Source organism: Haliotis rufescens, unplaced genomic scaffold (assembly GCF_023055435.1).
Source record: "Haliotis rufescens isolate VD_foot unplaced genomic scaffold, xgHalRufe1.0.p SCAF_35, whole genome shotgun sequence".
In the NCBI taxonomy this organism is placed as follows: Eukaryota; Metazoa; Mollusca; class Gastropoda; order Lepetellida; family Haliotidae; genus Haliotis; species Haliotis rufescens.
In genome coordinates, this window is record NW_025964057.1 from 1,198,762 (window position 1) to 1,220,377 (window position 21,616).

At 41.6% G+C, this 21,616-nt stretch overlaps 1 protein-coding gene across 1 annotated transcript; it reads right to left on the reverse strand.

Moving 5' to 3' along the window:
* Positions 1-533: 533 nt before the first annotated feature.
* Positions 534-20,510, reverse strand: LOC125372100 (sodium- and chloride-dependent glycine transporter 1-like). The gene is made up of 15 exons (XM_048381100.1): positions 20,411-20,510; positions 10,999-11,116; positions 10,037-10,168; positions 9,703-9,924; positions 8,841-9,009; positions 7,954-8,092; positions 7,092-7,226; positions 6,368-6,471; positions 5,697-5,821; positions 5,314-5,426; positions 4,756-4,887; positions 4,323-4,422; positions 4,073-4,215; positions 3,667-3,822; positions 534-1,448 (listed from the first exon to the last, which is right to left on the reverse strand). Exons 1-15 carry the CDS (start codon positions 20,420-20,422, stop codon positions 1,233-1,235), a joined length of 2,016 nt encoding a protein of 671 aa, XP_048237057.1. The 5' UTR covers positions 20,423-20,510; the 3' UTR covers positions 534-1,232.
* Positions 20,511-21,616: the final 1,106 nt, after the last annotated feature.

Consider the following 21,616-nt stretch of genomic DNA (forward strand, 5'->3'; position numbering starts at 1 on the left):
CTACCATTAGAACACGGAGGCGGTCAAACGTTGGTAGGAGCATGCAGTTATTGTTCATATTACTCACTATTATCGACTTAAGTGAGTGATAATGTTTAAGCCGCTTTGAACAGTATTTCAGTTCTGTCACGGCCAATCAGTGCCACGTGTGAGTGGGTTTGGTTTTATGTGAATTTAGACAGAATTTGAGTTATGTGACTGCAGGTGAAACCAACACAATGGATATGGTACTAAGAAATATAATTTCACAACCGCTTATCCTGACGTGACTAAGGGCTGTAACTCTGCAGAAGTGGAAGACGTACACATTCGACATGTAACAATTAAAACACCAATATTTTAATGAAGAGCCTCTGTTTCTAAATGTTGAGCGATACCAATATTGCATTGGCCAGTTAGTTGGCGGGATGGACTTGAATTCTGATCTGTTTAGTCCCGAGGCTAATCAGTGAAGTATGTTTGGAGTAATCCCCCCTTTCCGTGGAAATACACGTGGGAATACAGTTATCACGTAAAGCAAAACTCAACAAATCTTATTTCTCAAGATTTTATACATGAAAACATTATCAAAAATAAGATATTTTGCCAAATATAGTGAGATTCATATATAGAAATGACATAAAAAGACAGATTTGTAAAAGATGAAGTATGTATATTATGTACAAGTAAAACATGACGTATTAAGGGAGTTGAGCAGTTAGCTTGAAATATAATATCGAGTCATTAAATGTGATATATAACGTTGACAATGTTCTATGGATGTGCACGAGGGACATAACACTTAGAGGACATATTACAGCGACCAAGGCATGTTATTGTAACTATGACTAACTCTTAGAATCATAAATTGAAATATAAATATTTTAAAACAAAAACCAAAAAAACTCTTTGAATCATAGAAAGAGATTTTTACACAATATTATTTCTTGTATAATAATTTCTCATTTTGCAACATGAAGCGCAGCATATAAGAACCCGTAGAAGAATACAACACATTTATATCTTGACACTATTCTATTGAGTGGGGAATTCTTTAATGAATAGAAATTCATTTTGAAAACAAGTAAACCATTAAAATATGATATGTACACAAATGATTTGTTATTTGATCATACACGGACAATTGCATGACTCCGTCTACCGTCTACAGCACGATGTAGGCCAAAGCCTACACAAAACACACACTAAAGTCAGGCTCAAGGGTGTTCCTGTAAGCACTATGCACGTCACGGTTACATTCGCTCGTTGTAGTATGCAGCGTTGTCTGTTCCGCCGTTGGTGTAGGGAGGGGGGTGGCCTTTCTCGGTATCCATGTCGTTGATGACGTAGGCGTTTCCCTTCTCGTTAGAAAACCCAACGGTAACATTGCCAGAAATGGCAGCATATTTTCCTGTTCGGTCCTCGGGGTTGGCGGGTCCCCAGCTTCTCGTCGGGCTGAAGGCTTTTCTCTGAAGAGGGAATTCAACATAGCTTTTATCATCATGGAACGACTTTGATCTTAGACATACGTAAGTATGATAGTATCATTTAAATCCAGATAATAATCAATGGCGTATCTGCAGAAACAGATTCCATTCGGTGTAAAAAGCAATTAAGTGATTACAATTACCGTATTCGACGAGAAAAGCGCCCAGGGCGATATTTGCTAATATATTGGCAAGTGAACAATCCCAATCTGCACCCCTTCCGATTGATTAATGTACACAAGACATATTTATTCGTGTATAATAAGCACTCGTGTGTTATATGCACCCTTAATTGTGGGCAATTAAATTCTGGAAAAAAATATATCTGTCGTGTATAATACGCACAGACTTTTCTTTTGTATCATTTCAGGCTGTTAGCATAAACCACGAAGTTTACGATCTTTCAACTGGTTTTTTTTCACCAAAAATTTATTCTAATAAGAGCCCCCTATTTCTAATTTTGAGTGCGCACTGGGCGCTTATTACGTCGAATACGGTATATGAATGGATCACAAAAAGTCAATGATAACACCAGGTGACCACACAAAGGGAAGGTATGTCATGCTCTACTAGTAGCAACCGCCACTCACAATATATTTTATTTAAAATGTATTTTGTTGTTTGTTTGTTTGTTTGATGCTTTGCAATACTTCTGCCATACGACGGTAAACAATCGAGTCTGAACCAGACAATCCAGTGATCAGTATCATGAGCAATGATCCACGTCGTTGGGGTACGACGCCACGCCGTCAACCAAGTCACCAAGCACGACCACCCGATCCATTCAAGTGCCCGTGAGAACTTTCTGGAATGACTTGACCATGTCTTTGATCATAAGACCTTGGTTATGTCTTAGCTCTCAGGAAATTGTATCCAGGAAATTTGAACAATATGTAGAGGCTCTATGTACCTAAGCACCTGGGAAATGTGAACAATATGTACAGGCTCTATGCACCTAAGCACCTGGGAAATGTAAACAATATGTAGAGGCTCTATGTACCTAAGCACCTGGGAAATGTGAACAATATATAGAGGCTCTATGCACCTAAGCACCCGGGAAATGTGAACAATATATAGAGGCTCTATGCACCTAAGCACCTGGGAAATGTGAACAATATATAGAGGCTCTATGCACCTAAGCACCTGGGAAATGTGAACAATATGTACAGGCTCTATGTACCTAAGCACCTGGGAAATGTGAACAATATGTAGAGGCTCTATGTACCTAAGCACCTGGGAAATGTAAACAATATGTACAGGCTCTATGTACCTAAGCACCTGAGAAATGTGAACAATATGCAGGCTCTATGTACCTAAGCACCTGGGAAATGTGAACAATATGTACAGGCTCTATGTACCGAAGCACCTGGGAAATGTGAACAATATATAGGGGCTCTATGCACCTAAGCACCTGGGAAATGTGAACAGTATGTAGAGGCCCTATGCACCTAAGCGCCTGGGAAATGTGAACAATATGTACAGGCTCTATGTACCTAAGCACCTGGGAAATGTAAACAATATGTAGAGGCTCTATGTACCTAAGCACCTGGGAAATGTGAACAATATATACAGGCTCTATGTACCTAAGCACCTGGGAAATGTGAACAATATGTACAGGCTCTATGCACCTAAGCACCTGGGAAATGTGAACAATATGCAGGCTCTATGTACCTAAGCACCTGGGAAATGTGAACAATATGTAGAAGCTCTATGTACCGAAGCACCTGGGCAATGTGAACAGTATGTAGAGGCTCTATGTACCTAATGAGGACACCAAAAGCTGCTGTTGGTGGTTTATTGACCGATGCATCAAATATACATTAATTGTCAATGCAAGAGAATAACCTAGATTTTAAACAGATTCCATTTAGCGTAAAGGGCAAATAGCAAAACATGAATTCGCCCTTCCTTGTCTGCACTGTCAAACATAACCGATGTCTTCACAAGGACATTTGAAGTTTACTATATTAGCTTTATCCCTGGAGAATAGAAATACACCTATCTCTAACAGTGAAGGAACTTTGGCCATTAATAGATGAGGGATGGTGCATACATCTACACGGACGACATCGTGACATAAATATACAGGGCTTGGGATAACGAAGCTAAAGTATCATCAGAAAAACATGATGTATTTGTTCAATATAAACCATGTAACGTGCCAAACCTTCAGTATGACACAATGTTAATGTCAACTCACCGGCCCCAGTCTGCACACTTGTATTATCATGACGAGGAATATCATAACAAGGGGGGCGACAACCATGCACCAGCCAATCCCCTCAGCCCACGGCGGGTAGATGTATTCACCATAGTTGGCCGGGGCATACTGAGTGGCTGACACAATCACGATGAACTGGAAAAAAAAATTTTTTTTGAAAACATTAAATACACTTTTTTTCATTTTTTATTGTTTCCAGGGTTGTAGAGTAAGATTTAGTTGTTATTCTATTTCATGCACCTTTCTTCACTGTTACAGATACAAATATAATGTCAAGAATGTTGATGCTTGTTCAGGGAGCAAGACATCATCCTCCAGTCTGAGTAGCATCGCGCCCTGTTTACGTGTATAGCAACTTTTTTAGATTTTGAATTACTTCACTTACAACGATGACGACAGGGGTCAGGAAGACCCAGTTGATGACCCAGTAGGGGTTGGGTTTGTGGCCAATCATCATCTCGATGTCCTCCAAGAACGGGATGTAACTTCGTTTACCTTGGTGCTGTGGCCAGAACCAACCCACTAAAGCTTAAATGGTAAGGAAACAGTCAATTAGAATATAAATTGAAAAAAAGATAACGTGAAAACATTTTGTTGACAGACATGACAACATCAATTCCTATCGTAATACTTACGATAGACATACATAAGACAGATGATTTCCGTCAGAGCCACCAGCATCAGGTTGTAGCTTCCAGAGTACCAGTCCATCAGTGTCAGCATGTAAATACCACCCTGGAGGAAATGTATAATGACTTTAGTTACGTTCTTATTCAAGGTTGTGTTTGAATAATTTTTAAAGAGGTTTTAATAATCTAAATAAAGAAATACAGTCTAATAGCGAATTCATACAATGTGGAGCAATTCTCATCGAGTCAAACATGTGCATTGAAAACATCACATTAAAGAAACAACACATAGTTATAATTTAAAAAGGGTAGTACTCTCAATATTAGTACAATCTCGTTTTCTACGACATTGTACAATCACTCAATAACTTTTAAATTAGAAACCACACAGATATTTGACATTTCAAGAAAAATAAGTGTGCGATTGTATCTACCCTACCTTTGTAACTTGAGGCAGTCCAAGCAGGAAACCAATGAGGCAACAGAAGGCAGTGAAAGGAGTCTTGTGCTTCCTCAGGACACGTGGGAAGATGTCACTGATGCCGCTGATCAGCGTCTCCATCATAGCGAACTGTTGAAGAAAGGGAACACAAGGCTTAGCACCAATTACTGTGTTTGTGGCGAGACTGTTAAAAAATCCCTTATGTTTTTGCCTTTATCGACATTTATGAATAAATATTATGCAGCGAAATGTGTTAATTCATCAGGATCAACCTTCTATCAGCATCTTCAGTATAGTTCCTGGTTCGTGTTTATTTTTTCATTAGGAACTTGCGTAGCTCAGGGTTGGAATCCCAGTTCGCCATGATCATGTTTCTTGGTTTGTCAGCACCATAGTCGTTCTCGTGGATTAAGACCTCAAAAATCCTGCTCAACGTCAGGCTTTCCTCGCACATCAAACTGACATACTGGTCAAAATGGCGTTAAAACCAAACTCGCTCATTCTTTTCCATTGGTTTTCTAAATGTCGAAAGATCCTGTTGACTATGCAGCCTACCTGACTGTCCAAACCAAGGGTGAGCAACATGAAGAAGAACAGGAAGGCCCACAGTGGTGACACCGGAAGTTTAGCAATGCCTTCTGGGTAAGCAATGAAAGCGAGACCAGGACCTGCAACAAAGATACCTCATGAGTGGTTCTGGGTTATTGAAACGTTGATGTGGATATGTGTGGCTGGATATCCTGCATGTATTCTGGCAAATCACAAGGAACTTTGCATTGAAAGACCTGAACTCTTGACAGTCTCATGTATTTCGAAATGGTTAGTAATTCAGTGTGGAATATATGAACTTTGTGAAAGATCTAACAAAAATGAAAAAGCTGGACAGCAAACTGTTATGACTGACATCAAGTCAGGAATTTGATTAATGGAAAACTCACCTTGGTCGACCACGCTCTCCACGTCCTGGTTGGTGGTGTGCGCCATGAAACCAAGGAGGGAGAAGATGGCAAAGCCCGCGAACACACTGGTGCCACAGTTGATGAAGGCGACGATGAGGGCATCTCTAAAATGGGGTAAATATGTCAATTATAGTCGACCACATAATAACAGTGATTGCGCTCTATTTCAAAACCCTGGACACCGATGATGAACCCAAGTGGACCAAGCTATAGCCCTGACCAATGTAAGCACATGTTAACTGATTTAGAGCATTTCCGTCACACTTCGATTGTGAGGTAATGCAAGTGTCATCATGATAAGGTCAGTTAATTTCATTTTTTGATTCAATGATGAATAAAAGAATTTTAATAAATTTAATTAACCAGGTATTGACAGTATATATTGATTATATATATAAATTTTATGATTATTTTGAATCTCTGTTTAATGGTCTTCGGGTTTTCTTGTCGTTTCAAATGCATTAAATAGACCAGGTACAATGGCAACTTTGTCAAACCTCTGTGTTATAGCAATATGCATGACTGCTGTGCATGCTGTGTTTCTCCTTTCCCTGGCCGCCAGTCTTGTATTATTGCTAAGGTTGCATTGTATGTGTTTTATTTAGGGACTGATTAACTCTTACGTACACATGTCTCCAGATTGAACTTACCGTTCACAATTGTTTTTGAACTTGTTGTAACTGGCCATGGTCAACAGCCCACCGAATGCAGCTCCCAGGGAGTAGAAGATCTGAGTGGCTGCATCTCCCCATACCTGGACAAATATGTACAATATATAACATTGCGAAATCTTAGGTATGAAACATGTATAGAAGTAAGTGGCATGCTATTGTAAATTTGTCAGACAGTGAAGTTCATGACATCTATAAGATATGTGGTGTTCGGCAGAACATGCAGGAGATTAATTCCTCAAGCACAAACTTAGCTGCGTTAGGCATAGTGGTCACGTTCGAGCCTTTACATAAAGAATAAATATAAACAGTCAACGCCTGAGAATAATCAGTCTCTGTAATCTGCCGAAACAGGACAAAGAGTGGTGATAAAAAAATGAATGAATCACTGAAAATAAATGATGAGCCAACGTGTTCGCGAAAAGGGTAAACATGTCCTCTACCATTAGCACCTGTCACCCATACAATTTGCCTAAAATAGTGTACGTTTTTTGCAAAACACATCAGGCGCAAAATATGCCAAGCCCTTTTAGTCTACATCCCAGATGAGCCGTCATATTGCTGGAATATTGCTGAGTGCGGCGTTAAACAACAAACAAACAAACAAACACACATCCCAGATGAGGAAGTATAGGGGCAACACCAATAATATATCAACCATAAATTTCCAATGGTATAGTAACACAATGCAGGCTGCCCTCACCTTGGCCTCCTTCAGCCTGTGGATCTGTGGAGTCATGTAGAATGTGATGCCCTTCTCGTATCCCTCCAGAGTCAGGCCTCGGATCAGCAGGACCACAAGGATGATGTAGGGGAAGGTGGCGGTGAAGTACACGACCTGAGGGAAGATGTTGGCATTTTCATGTGTTATTTGTCTGGGTTTTTTAAGGCGAGAAGTTCAAATATATAAAGTCTGAATGTCTCCTCGAAGCGTGATGATGAATAATTGTAACGTGAGTAGTGTTTCTCACACTGGGAGCAGCAGTGATGATGAAAATAAAATTGGACTTTCTGTACAGTATGTCCCCATCTCGCAGCAAATCCAACTCGTTTTCAAGACTCTGTTAATATGTGTACAGTCAGGACGTTATTAAATCAGTTTAAGGGACAAAACTAGTGATGCTGCTGAAATGAATGTGAAAACACATTTGTTCAAACCTAAACGCTTGGCCTACATTTGAAGTATGATGGCTATAGGGAATATTTTTAAATTACAGAGCATATATACACTGTATCAACCGTTTGATAGATTAAAGCCTGTCCGCAAATAAAAATACGGAGAAGTTGCTTGAAGGCAATCTTATATCCCAAATAAACCTGTCAGACAAAGAGATCGTACAACAAATGATCGTTTATGTTATTTCTCGTCACTGTTTGCTCCCGAACGCCTCAAGAACGTTAAAGAGTTTAAACCGTTTGGAAAAATGTTTCCATTTGTTTTGCATTTCATTTGTTTTGATTATTTGAGATAATAGAGGACATAAACTTTGTTAATTATAATGAGGTTGCACCAGGCTCCTTAGACTCAAGTCCAACCATCGCATTGTCCGCCAAGGAAGGTTTACCTTGCCGGAAGACTTAATTCCCTTCATGAGACAGAAGAAGATGAGGAGCCAGGCTAAGAAGAGACAGACACCGTTCTTCAAGCTGAAGCCTCCTAGGTCATCAAGCCCAGTAGATTCATGTAGACGAAGTACGTAGCGCCTGCAATGTAAGTTTAACAGTTAATATCCTATACTGTTGGGGTGATGGGTTCCCTGTGGTTAAAACGTTGACAGTCACGGATAAGACTCCCCATATGAGTATATGTTTGAACCCAATTCTTAGTATCCCCCGCGGTGATATTGCTGGAATATTGCAAAAACCAGAGTGAAAACCCAATATCAGAATTGAGAATGTTCACTGTTTTAATGGTGGTGATAAAATAATAAAGGGTAGTGTCTGACTACACCAACCGTTGCTTCCCTTTCTCCAGGGTAAATACGACCATAGAAATGGAGAGAACCATATCAGTAGAACCATTTATAACAATGTCTTACAGTGTTGTAAAATGTTGTTGAATAATTGAGTATGGTTTGTGCACCATCGTTCCTAAGATCTAAGATTGGCCATCACTACAAGGATGATATTCATGCCTATTTGGGGTATCGAATCCGAGGCTATTAAGCTATTAAAGCCCTGGGCCCTGTTCCACAAAGCGTTCTTAGTGCTACGTTGATCGTAAGCCTATGGTAAAGAATGGGAGTTACGACCAACTTAGCACTAAGGTCGCTTTGTGGAACAGGGCCCTGAATCTTAAGGCCACTTCTCAGATGTGTGACAAACAAGCTTTATTGATCATATTCTCTGATGTGTAAAAGAATACACTTTCAAAATGAAGCATGGATGGCTCTGATTGATATGAAATTATCCGCTAAACTGAGCACCGGATCATATACTATGAGATACCTACTCCCAATACTCCTCGCTGGCTGTTGTATAGGTGATCTTGCAGTCCTTGGTAATGTCCTTGTTCTGTATCATGGTTGAGTTAAGTTCGTCGACGGTGGTGAAGCTGTAGTTGTAGGCGTTAGAGATGTTGACGAGGAGGTCGTTCACGCACGGTTTGTTGTACAGCTCCTCTGCAAGACGGAGATTACAGAATAAACCAAACTGGCGTATACTGGATGGGGAATTAAACGTTTTTTTGCAGATAACATATTGAACGTTTTTCAATGCGTGGGTTGGGTAAAACGAGGTTTTAAACAGTATTCATGTTATATTACGTCTTACGTGATGCACGTCTGACGTTTTACCATTGAGGCTAAACCGACAAGAACGGACATGACGCTGACAAACCTAGGAAAATAGGTCAGGGCGAATTTGGAATTCATAATGAACCTTAAACGAATATACATACATGTTCTAAGCATTGGTCTTTTGCCTTTATCCTGTGTTTAACTTAATATTCTGATCTTGTCAATATGGAATTTCACACTTACTGAACAGCGGGCACGGGTGGCCCAGTCGCCTAAGGCCCCGCGATTCTCTATGCAGAGTAGCCTCCCTTAGGCACGCCAGAAACCTATCATTGTGGGTTCGAATACCGATTCGCCCCGATTATGTTTCTAGGTTTGAATCCCGGTTCTCCCCGATTATGTTTCTAGATTTGTCAGCACCATACCCGTGATTGTGGGTTTCACCGAAGTGGTAAACGTCTGAGACCTGCATCACTTCGGGGTTTCCACCAACATTTAGCTGACACGCCGTGATATAACTGGAATATTGTTAATAGCGGCGTTAAACTCAACTCACTCACTCACTCACTCACTTACTGAACAACGTCATGGTTCTGTTTCCCTCCGTCATGCCATCCAGGTAGGGGTAGGGCTCCGTCCTGCAGGAGTTGGTGTTCCAGGGATTACCACAGTTCTCCCAGGGAACTGAGCCATCCAGGTTGACGAAGCTGGCAAACATGTAGTACATGGCGTACATGATGATGACGTTGTAGTAGATGGACACCATGCCGCTGATGGTCACCATGGCAAACCCAATACCTGGAATAGTCGAGCGTTTTGTTGAACGTTTTCATCGCCAGGGCTGTTTAGATTAACTTACACATACGTTTATACATTGACCAATAGTGACTGACAATTGTTCTCCACCTACCATGGAACGCCGGGCTGACCTTCCACACTGTGATCGGCCCCTCGGAGGCGAACTGGCCCACCGCCAGCTCCAGGAAGAATAACGGCAGACCAGCCACCACCAACATGATGACGTACGGGATAAGGAACGTGGCTGTAAACAAGAAGAACTTGGTTAGAATGAACAGTACTGCAAAACCAACAGGGGAAATTGACCCGTTTGCAATAAACGCATGTAGCAATAGATATATACCTCGAGTTGCCCTCAATCTGAACCACTATCATCACACTACGATGTGCAATATAAAGGGCATACGCTTCTGTTGTGAAAGAAGTCTTTGATAAGCATTAAGAAGTTGAATGTGAGGTGAGACGAGGTGAAATGGGGTTGAATGTCGCGTCCGAGATTATTGCACTTATATAGCAACATGCAAGCACGTGTGTGTGTGTGTGTGTGTGTGTGTGTGTGTGTGTGTGTGTGTGTGTGTGTGTGTGTGTGTGTGTTTGACATGACACAGTATACTGACTCCGAACCGACCAGTCCTTTTTTCAGTCCATTAATGCCGAGCGCCTGACAGGGTAACAACAAGTACCATCGTTTAACGTCTTTTGGTATGACGCGGCCGGGGTTCGAACCCCGGACCTTCCTCTCTCAGGGAGGACGCTCTACCACTAGACCACGGAGGCGGTCTTAGAAGTTGAAAGAACATGAAGACATGATACGTATTAACGCTTACTCAATCACCATCTGATGAAGGGGCAAGAAGCCCCGAAAACGTCTTAAACAAACAAAAAGTCGTTATCCATACAAGTTTCATTTTTCAGGTTAGAGAACAATTTAATGGACATTTCTTTGCATTCTTCCCACCTGCTTAAGTCATTACAGCGCTTTACAAACAACTAAAATGAGGTATTTGTGAAGAGGTGAGATTAGCTTACTATTCGTTGAATAACTCAGTGTCAAATTTCAATCTGGATACTTACCTCCTCCATTCCTATAGCACAGGAAGGGGAACCTCCAAACGTTTCCCAGACCCACAGCGTAGCCTATACAGGACAGCAGGAACTCAAACTTGCCTCCCCATGACCCTCGCTCCTCCACCTGTGTAACATAGACAAGTAGGTATACTGATAAAGCTGCAGGTAATGGATGCAACGTGTGTCATTAGTATGTCTCTTTACGTCAGTTCTCAATAACACGTCTATAATTGTTGAAGGCCCTGACCTGGAATAAATGTAAGAGAAACCACTTCTCCCTACAATCTCAAGTAAGGGGTGATTAGTGAGTGAGTGAGTATGGTTTTACGCCGCTTTTAGCAATATTCAGGAAATATCACGGCGGGGGACACCAGAAATGGGCTTCACACAATGTACCCATGTCGGGAATCGAACCCGGGTCTCCAGCGTGACGAGCGAACGCTTTAACCACTAGGCTACCCCACCGCCCCCAGGAGGTGATGAAGAAGCACATGTAGACACAATGGCCATCAACCATGACTCAGCGTTACCAGTAAATAAATGATAACAATTAGTATAAGGTTAAATGGACTGTTTGATCTTCCAACTGACCACAAAGTCACTCTTCAGCAAAAGGAAAGTTACGGATCATTTCCTTCCCTGTCCTATTGTGAAGACGATTGAAAGCATTTATGTTTGTGTGAATTCACATTTGGCAAATTTATTATCCATAAATACGTCATGAACTTTGTCTACGGTCCAACTTATCAACAGTTTGTGTTAACAATGGAGTATTATAGGTGTTCTAAAAATCACAATATAATTGCTGAACACATGCAACTACATCTATTTAGCTGGTATATATACACACGTTGTAATCCTGATGTGAGGATTGTGTGATGTACCAAATGTTGCAGTGATATCTCTGCTTATTAAACTACAGTTTTTTATACATCTGTTCAACCAAGCCTCGTCGACAACAGTACGCCATTTTGGTTTTTCTGTAGTATGGGAACATATGTACCGATGAAACAGGATCAATTAGTTTCACTAGTTCATGTGACTATTCCATCCCATAACGCAATCTGGCTGTAGTCATGACCATAATATAAATGTTGCTCGATATGAAATTGTGCACCTCATCTCTGGGGACAATATGAACAAAGCTGTTAATTTATATGATGGTATATTTTGCTAAGTGATATTATACAATCGGTCCCTGATTCCTCCCAGAGGTAGTATGTAGGTGATGAAATATGTCGAGTGTACACCAATTAGTCCTCCATCAGGTCAGGATAACCTGTGCTGAGTTAGTTGTGATCCCATCTACCCGACGAAGACTGGCGACACCGACAACGAGGTCAACAGGGGCCTGTCACGTCAGGGTATTGTCCTTCACAAGGCCGTGTCCGAGCAATCAGAACACACATCAAGACACCGTCATTCAAATACAATGAGGAACCTGTTGGACTCGGGTTTTCAATGCCCCTGATAACATATTCGATGGGGCGTGAAGATCACAGGGTCAAGCGGTCAGATTCCTCCGTAATTTAATCTTCATATGTTAATTTCTTCCATTTCTTCTCAAACAGGTTCTTGGCAGTGATGACGGCACGAGAACAACTGGAATCCGGGAACGTACTTGTGAATAGTCTCAGTTGGGTGTGATTTCGTTTGATGTTCGATGTAATTGGCAGCGACAGGGCTAGCCTTGGTGTGGTTTAAAATGATGAAGGAGACGCTGTTCAGCGGGGTCGGGTTGAGTTGAACTGATGGAGTGACATTCAAAATCTCGATTTAGTTCATGTTAAACAATCCAAGTAACCATATGCGTGATCCTGATTATTCGCTTATTAATTTTCTGGAGAGGTGGAGGACGTTTTCAAATTTGACGCATCAGTGACAAAAATGCTGTCCAAAGCAATGTCCTGTTTGGACTTGTACCATATGTTTTTCTTGGGAACAATTGACTTGTCATTGCATGTGTTTGTGATAAGTGCCACCGGACATTTCCCGAACATTAGAATCATCACTATTTGATAGTGATTCATAAACACATGCTCGTGACATTGCACAATCGACTCTGCTTTTAGACATTTAGGGGGCGGTCGGGTAGCCTAGTGGTTAAAGCGTTCGCTCGTCACACCGAAGACCCGGGTTCGGTTCCCAACATAGGTACAATGTGTGAAGCCCATTTCTGGTGTCCCCCGCCGTGATATTGCTGGAATATTGCTAAAAGCGGCGTAAAACCATACTCACTCATTCCCTTTTGGACATTTCGTTGAATACGGAAAGGGGGGTGTCGCTTTTATTGTATATCCACAGTAATATGAAGGTGTATTTTCTCATGACATGCTATATCTGTCTCAAAATTGGAAACCTGAAATACAGGTTCGCCATCACGCCAACATCAACTCGGGCGACTGGATGAGATAAACTGGTCATTTGCCAAAGAAAACAGCCAAACATCGTCTATGCGTATAGAATGTTATTGTTGAAATGCCAGCGCGGTGAATTTTATATTCACGGAGTAAACAAGTCCAAAAATGATGAAACCAATACAATGATTCTAATCTCATACTGCTAATTCTCCAAACCGTTGACCCTATCGCCAAAATTGTGTTGTGTTGAGCGTCATTAAATGCACAGACTGTAATGACATATCCCTTCTAATACCTGTTTATGTATTCGTTCTTTTGTAGCAGAACGCATTCACCACTTGCGTCATGTGTGCTGCACAACCTCATTGTAAAATCTTACAACAGCAAGTTTTGTAAAGGCTGGATAGGACTTTTTATAACGTGTAAAATATTCAACGTGTCTGGTGTCTGATTTGCAGTAGTCTACATGGTTTTCCTGTACCGTCACTGGTGTCACCTTTGCAGGGGTGGTTTTAGGGTATTACCATGACAACCCGATGTCAACAGAGCTGGGATGGTGTTTGGGAATGTTCGTTACTTGTATTAAGCATTTGGATTGAGGCCGAAACAGAATTTAAATACCTTTCTTTGCAATGACTATTCAATTTCGTTTGTATTAAAATATATCTGCTTTCAGCAGAATTTTCTTATGAATATGGAACGCTTTTTTGTTCCTTTTATTTATGTTATCGTGGGTGCGGCGGTTTCGTGTGAATAACCATTCACGTGGCATTCAGATAGCATCGAGTTAACCTCGTATTTCCAATCAATGCATGGGCTCAAGCATATATTTCAAAATGAATCATGAATTGAAATGTATACCAAGTATGAATACACCAGTCTGGCAAACTGTGAATACAAACACAGTGAAAGGCAAGATGGGCCTTAGCAAAAACTCGTTATTACAAGTAACGCACTTTAAGTTCAACGTGTTATTTTCAAGGACATTGCCATGCTCCAGCAGTTTCAGAATCTGATGTTGTGATATGCGTCATCCCTTCATACACGGTCCCACGAAGGACCATGTGACTGAAACATTAAACGGTCATCTAGAATAGAATTTAGGAAACTACAAAAGTAACAGAAGCTTGGGTTCTTGGTAGACCCGTTATCTCACGTTGTTAACTGAACTTGGGCGTCATTGGAAGCTACTTAAGACCCTAGTTTCTTTAGGCTTTGTTGAGGGTTTGTCAAGCAAAACCTGTTTGTGACCGGTGCTTGACCTCACCACCCCCTTTGCCCAGCTCGGGAGAGAAACGATCGCTCTAACGTCAAATGTGGTCTTCAGAAAGCAATTGTATTGCAACGATTGTGACGGATTAATGCACCTCAAACAGGTTTAGACGTCCGCGTCGCCACGCCCTCCTACATGGTCATATTGCTCTATGATGTGTGTGTGGGGTGGGGTCGGATGGGGGGGGGGGGGGGGGGGATTGAAGTGATGCCCTCCCACGGACATGTTGTAATAGGATAGGCTGTGGTAGGTGGACTGTGAGAGGGTAAGCCATGGTAGGCGCTGACTATGAGAGGGTAGGCTATGGTAGGTGGACTGTGATAGGGTAGGCTGTGGTAGGTGGACTGTGAGAGAGTAAGCCATGGTAGGTGGACTGTGAGAAGGTAGGCTGTGGTTGGTGGACTGTGAGAAGGTAGGCTGTGGTTGGTGGACTGTGAGAAGGTAGGCTGTGGTTGGTGGACTGTGATAGGGTAGGCTATGGTATATGGACTGTGAGAGGGTAAGCCATGGTAGGTGGACTATGAGAAGGTAAGCTATGGTAGGTGGACTGTAAGAGGGTAAGCCATGGTAGTTGGACTGTGAGAGGGTAAGCCATGGTAGGTGGACTGTGAGAGGGTAAGCCATGGTAGGTGGACTGTGAGATGGTGAACCATGGTAAGTCAACTGTGAGATGGTAAGCTATAGTTTGGTAGAATGTTAAGGTGTAAGTTGTGGTAGGTGGACCGTGAGAGGGTAAACTAGGACATTTGGACTGTGATCGGGTAAGCTATGGTAGTGCAGCTGTGATAGGGTAAGCTGTGCTTGTGCAGCTGTGATAGGGTGTGAGCATCAGAACAAACACCCTATCAACAAACAGCTTGAATAGCTCATCAGCCTCTGGTATCAATTGCATATTATAGGGGTGAATCAGTGGCGCGAATCTCGTCTACTGGGTGTGAGTTGGCATTATCAACAGTCATGACACTTGTGTAATCGCACACGATACAAATCTGGGAACCTGTGTGAGGAAACGGTGATACTTTCAAGGGAGCTGGGGACAATGGGCGCTTGTTTCAGCTACCATGTGATCGTGTAATCGTATCTCCTTTTGGCAGAGACGTCTTATGTATAACGAAAGGATTTTGTTTCTGGTATCTACATTGTTAAATAGAAACTGTACACTATTAGCGTGTGTGCCGCATGACCACGTCATGCACGTCTTGTGAAAAGGGGCCAAGGCTGGGCAAAGAGTCTGTCCCACCAAGTTTGTTTGTTGTTTAACGCCGCTCACAGCAATATTCAGGTACAGATATCGACAATCGCGTCTGTATTAATATGACATAAGATGAGAATATACCAGTGTATTCCAGATCCACCTATCTGTTCCCTGCTTTTTAAAAGCCCAGTGTACCTGTTTGTAATACTACGCTGTCGATATTATCATGATCGTGTGTAAGTGTTTTCGCGAACACGTGTCATCAGTGATTGTCAGTGGTCCATTCATGTAATTTTCACCCCTAATTTGCCTTCAATGCAACGTGTCTGTTTCGGGATCGAGATAGTTTCTCTGTTCTCTGTTTCCATGTACATGATACACTCACGCGTTGGAGGACGAAGGCGTATGGACGTCAAGTTTGCTGACATGCGTTGCTAATGTTAGAACAAATGTCGGAAATAACATTGATTTAATGCAGATAGAGCTTCTCATCTGAAGAAATGAAAATTTGATTATGGGGTAGAAGATATAGACAGGACTCTAAAGGAGACACGCACCAGTAAATATCAGAGATCTGTATATACGGTTACAGTCGCAACGTAAAGTATTTGACGTTAACAGTGATAACGTTAAGTCTGTATTTGATGTTAACAGTGATAACGTTAAGTTTGTATTTGATGTTAACAGTGATAACGTTAAGTTTGTATTTAATGTTAAAAGTGATAACGTTAAGTTTGTATTTGACGTTAACAGTGATAACGTTAAGTCTGTATTTGATGTTAACAGTGATAACGTTAAGTCTGTATTTAATGTTAACAGTGATAACGTTAAGTCTGTATTTGATGTTAACAGTGATATCGTTAGGTCTGTATTTGATGTTAACAGTGATAACGTTAACTCTGTATTTGATGTTAACAGTGATAACGTTCAGTTTGTATTTGATGTTAACAGTGATAACGTTAAGTTTGTATTTGCTGTTAACAGTGATATCGTTAGGTCTGTATTTGATGTTAACAGTGATAACGTTAAGTCTGTATTTGATGTTAACAGTGATAACGTTAAGTTTGTATTTGATGTTAACAGTGATAACGTTAAGTCTGTATTTGATGTTAACAGTGATAACGTTAAGTCTGTATTTGATGTTAACAGTGATAACGTTAAGTTTGTATTTGATGTTAACAGTGATAACGTTAAGTTTGTATTTAATGTTAACAGTGATAACGTTAACTCTGTATTTGATGTTAACAGTGATAACGTTAAGTTTGTATTTGATGTTAACAGTGATAACGTTAAGTCTGTATTTAATGTTACATCATCACCACTATTATCACAATAATCATTATCAGTAGTAGTAGTAGTAGTAGTAGTAGTAGTAGTAGTAGTATAGTTGTGGTCATTATCATTGACATGTCTATGCCCCTAAGACAGTATGTATCGCATAGATAACGAACTCAGTTTCACCGTCGTGACGTCGTAAATGTTTTTAAATGTCGGTGCCCTTTGTGTGTAAAGGTTGCACCGAGACACCCCTCTCTGCACTTGGTGTGTGGTACAAAACCGACACACTGTGGTGACATAACAGGCGTTATGTGGCGTCGTCCCTGGCAACCATGTCGTCACACGTTACCCACAGGCCTGCACAAACAAAGCTTCTGACGAATGGATTGCGTCGCCAATGACCCCGGCGATTTGTCTTCCTTGTATACATCCCCATAATGTTACACAGATGTTCATTCATTGAAAGAATGTTGGTTAACGAGAAATGTTGTGCTGAAATGATCCAACCTCCCCCAGACTTCAACAAAGCCTTGTTGCTATCCACACTTCTTGGTCCGTTAATCCCTACTCCCGTCTCCAAACATGGCGTATGGGACAAACACATACTGTTATACTGATTGGGTGTTGTCATTCTAACTTAAGCTTTTTGTTCATGTTGCAAGTCGACCGGTATATCCCGAATGTCCATATGTCCCATTAAAGTTAGTTGTCCTGCATCTACTTGCCAACGTGTGTGTCACGTGATGGTCAGCATCGTCAGAAACAACGTCAGTAAGTTGATTGTGTCCAGGGCCCACTTGCACAAAGCGATCTTAGCGCTAAGATGATCGTAACTCCCATACTTTAACATAGGCTTACGATAATCGTAGCGCTAAGATAGCTTTGTGCAAGTGGGCCCTGGATGTGCTTCGCTACCACTGTGACGGATCTACACGCCGACATCTATCACTCTGACGGATCTACACGCCGACATCTACCACTGTGACGGATCTACACGTCTACATCTACAACTCTAACGGATCTACACGCCTACATCTACCACTGTGACGGATCTACACGCCGACATCTACCACTCTGACGGATCTACACGTCTACATCTACAACTCTAACGGATCTACACGCCTACATCTACCACTGTGACGGATGCAACGCCTACATCTACCACTCTGACGTATGCAGCGCCCACATCTACCACTCTGACGGATGCAACGCCTACATCTACCTATCACTCTGACGGAAAATATCATTCAACACAACACACCCTGTGTCTTCCCCTGTTCTCGGTGCTCGTAAATGATAACCTGGTACAGAGGGCTCCTGTCAAGCGCCATGTTGATTTATAGAGGACTTGGGGCCATACCAGGCAGCGGGAAGCCGAACTTGGAAATTGTGACCTGCGGCCATTGTGACAACTACTATTGTGACTAGTCCTATTGTGACTACTCGTAGCGCCCGCTGTGACAGCCTCTAATGTCATGTTGACTACTCGTAGCCTTCATTGTGACAACTCGTAGCGCCCGCTGTGACAAGCTCTAATGTCATGTTGACTACTCGTAGCCTTCATTGTGACAACTCGTAGCGCCCGCTGTGACAAGCTCTAATGTCATGTTGACTCCTCGTAGCCTTCATTGTGACAAGTAGCGCCCGCTGTGACAAGCTCTAATGTCATGTTGACTACTCGTAGCCTTCATTGTGACTACTCGTAGCGCCCACTGTGACAAGCTCTAATGTCATGTTGACTACTCGTAGCCTTCATTGTGACAACTCGTAGCGCCCGCTGTGACAAGCTCTAATGTCATGTTGACTACTCGTAGCCTTCATTGTGACAACTCGTAGCGCCCGCTGTGACAAGCTCTAATGTCATGTTGACTACTCGTAGCCTTCATTGTGACAACTCGTAGCGCCCGCTGTGACAAGCTCTAATGTCATGTTGACTACTCGTAGCCTTCATTGTGACAACTCGTAGCGCCCGCTGTGACAAGCTCTAATGTCATGTTGACTTCTCGTAGCCTTCATTGTGACAACTCGTAGCGCCCGCTGTGACAAGCTCTAATGTCATGTTGACTACTCGTAGCCTTCATTGTGACAACTCGTAGCGCCCGCTGTGACAAGCTCTAATGTCATGTTGACTACTCGTAGCCTTCATTGTCACAACTCGTAGCGTCCGTTACACCAACAATGTGACTATTGTTTGTGTGAGTTTGGCAATTCCAAGTGTCCTAATTTATTATTACTGTCCCCTTTGTGTGTACCGTTTATTATGCCGAAAGTATTCTTATTTTCAAATTGGATATTACAACAAAGGCAATGCAAGACAAGTTGTATCCACGATCCCATCAAAAGGCTACAAAAAGTTCATAATTTAAAAAGTAATTGTTGCCATGATTTTGAAGAGTTTACATCATGTAAATTTGGTGCTATGTTACAAGGGGATTACATTAAATCAATCAGAAGTAATAATCAAGTCACAAGTATTCCCATTCTTGATACTTGGAGAATACAAGTGGCCATCGGAGAGCATTACAGGGTGGATACATGTACAATTATCAAAGCCAGTTGTCTGTCCTGTGCTGAATGTCGTCCCGAAATAGATGGGTGTATGATGTAGCACGGACATGCAAAAGACCTCCTGATTTATTACTTTGAAAAATCTTTTCAACAATAATAATAATGATAATAAAAAAAGTAATGATGATGATGATGACGATGAAGAAGACGATAATAATTATGATAATAAGAATAATAACTTCATCCCGGTAAAAGCATGCGGCTGCACCCTTCATGCCCTTCTCCGTCGCCGAGTTGCGAGACGCAGTATCCCCACACCTCCTTCCCTGAACCGGTTTGGAGATCCCTCTCCTCCCAGGTAACTGGCAGGGGGGGGGGGGTGCAGCATGAGTATAGACTGATGCATAAAACTCCTCTAACATAGAACCGCATTATGACAAAATGCACTATTAACCAGGTATAAAATGTCTATCGCATGGACATATATAGCGTGGACAGACCTGTTGTGCGAGGCTACTTTTCGTGGTTCACATTCAGATTGCCGTACTGATTCCACATGCGGAATATTTACAAAGGAATTGTATTATTGTTTTGGCCTGGTATACATTTCTATGGAAGGGCACACTTTGTCAATATCTAATAATATTGACTTTAACAATTACATATTTTTATATACAAATAATATAAAATACGATCAGTTTCCTATATCGAGTGCTATGTAGTAGTTTGTTTAGAGAACACATTCTAAAAATATAGTCTTTCTTCCAATGATAAAAGTTAGTTACGAAAGATATGTCAACTCACCTCGCCTGCCATTGCTCGTTACACTGAGAAAGTTTCCAGTTAAGAATTCCGAAATAACCCGATTCACTTGACGCTCTCCTCCGAAATAAACTAAATTAGGAAAGTCACGGAAATTACAATGACCTCCAACCAATCAAAAGCATCGATATGTGTCACGTGACACACATATACGAATAGGACCTTTCAATAACAAGGTCTGGGTCACGGTACGATGAGCACGGGCAGTCTTGCATCTGATGTCGCTGGACATATTGTGCAAAGGTGGTATCTGCGTCGAGGAGGATTGGTTTTATGAACGACTGAAAGACATGCATAACATTTTGATGCACATGTGAGAACAACAAAAGACAAAGGTAGAAGCCAACAGATAATTGGAGCTGATAGGTGGTTGGCAATAGAAAATGGAAGCCAACTCGTAACAGTAACTAGTGCTGATTTACAAATGTCTCGTTTACCTGAACGCCACACAACGTTGCCCGTGTATATATTTGTGCATAAACTACGTTGTTGTTGTGCTAAATGATAACACGAATCCAGTAAACATACAAATCTATTCAATGACAGTATTAATAGTAAAAGATCAACACCTATTGATAGTATTCATGTGTGAAGCTGTGAAAAGAGGAAGTTTTGTGAAATGGTTCCGCATAAAAATATACCTAATATATCTCAATTTGTATGTATATAATCTGATTCACAATAGCATTCCACGCGTGATAAGCGCGCTCATCGATCATTGTTAAAAGCTGGCGACAGTGTAGGTATATCTCGGAGACGCTCTCGGTGAGGTGACACTCGCTATGCATTTAAGGTGGGTATGGAGTTTAGTATGTACATACGGAGCTGTGATGTTTATTTCTTGTGTGTATCACTCGACCTGGAACCAGCAGAATTTCTGCATTTGTGCACTGAGGACGAAATAGCAAGAATACTGCTGTGCTGGAATTAGGCAACAAACGAACACTAACTTTTGCATACAAATTGTGTGTATGGTCGGTGATATCGGTAGAGCAGGCCACGCATACTCTTGGCGAAAACCTAGGGTCATCATTGATTCTTATTGATCCATTCATATAATTTTCATAACTATTTTGTTTTTTTACGCCCAATAGAATCTGTTTCGGCTGGTACTCGAGATAGATATTCCCTTGCGTTCATATCATCTTCAAGAAAATACAACCGACGGTATCAAAGACGTGTCTCCAT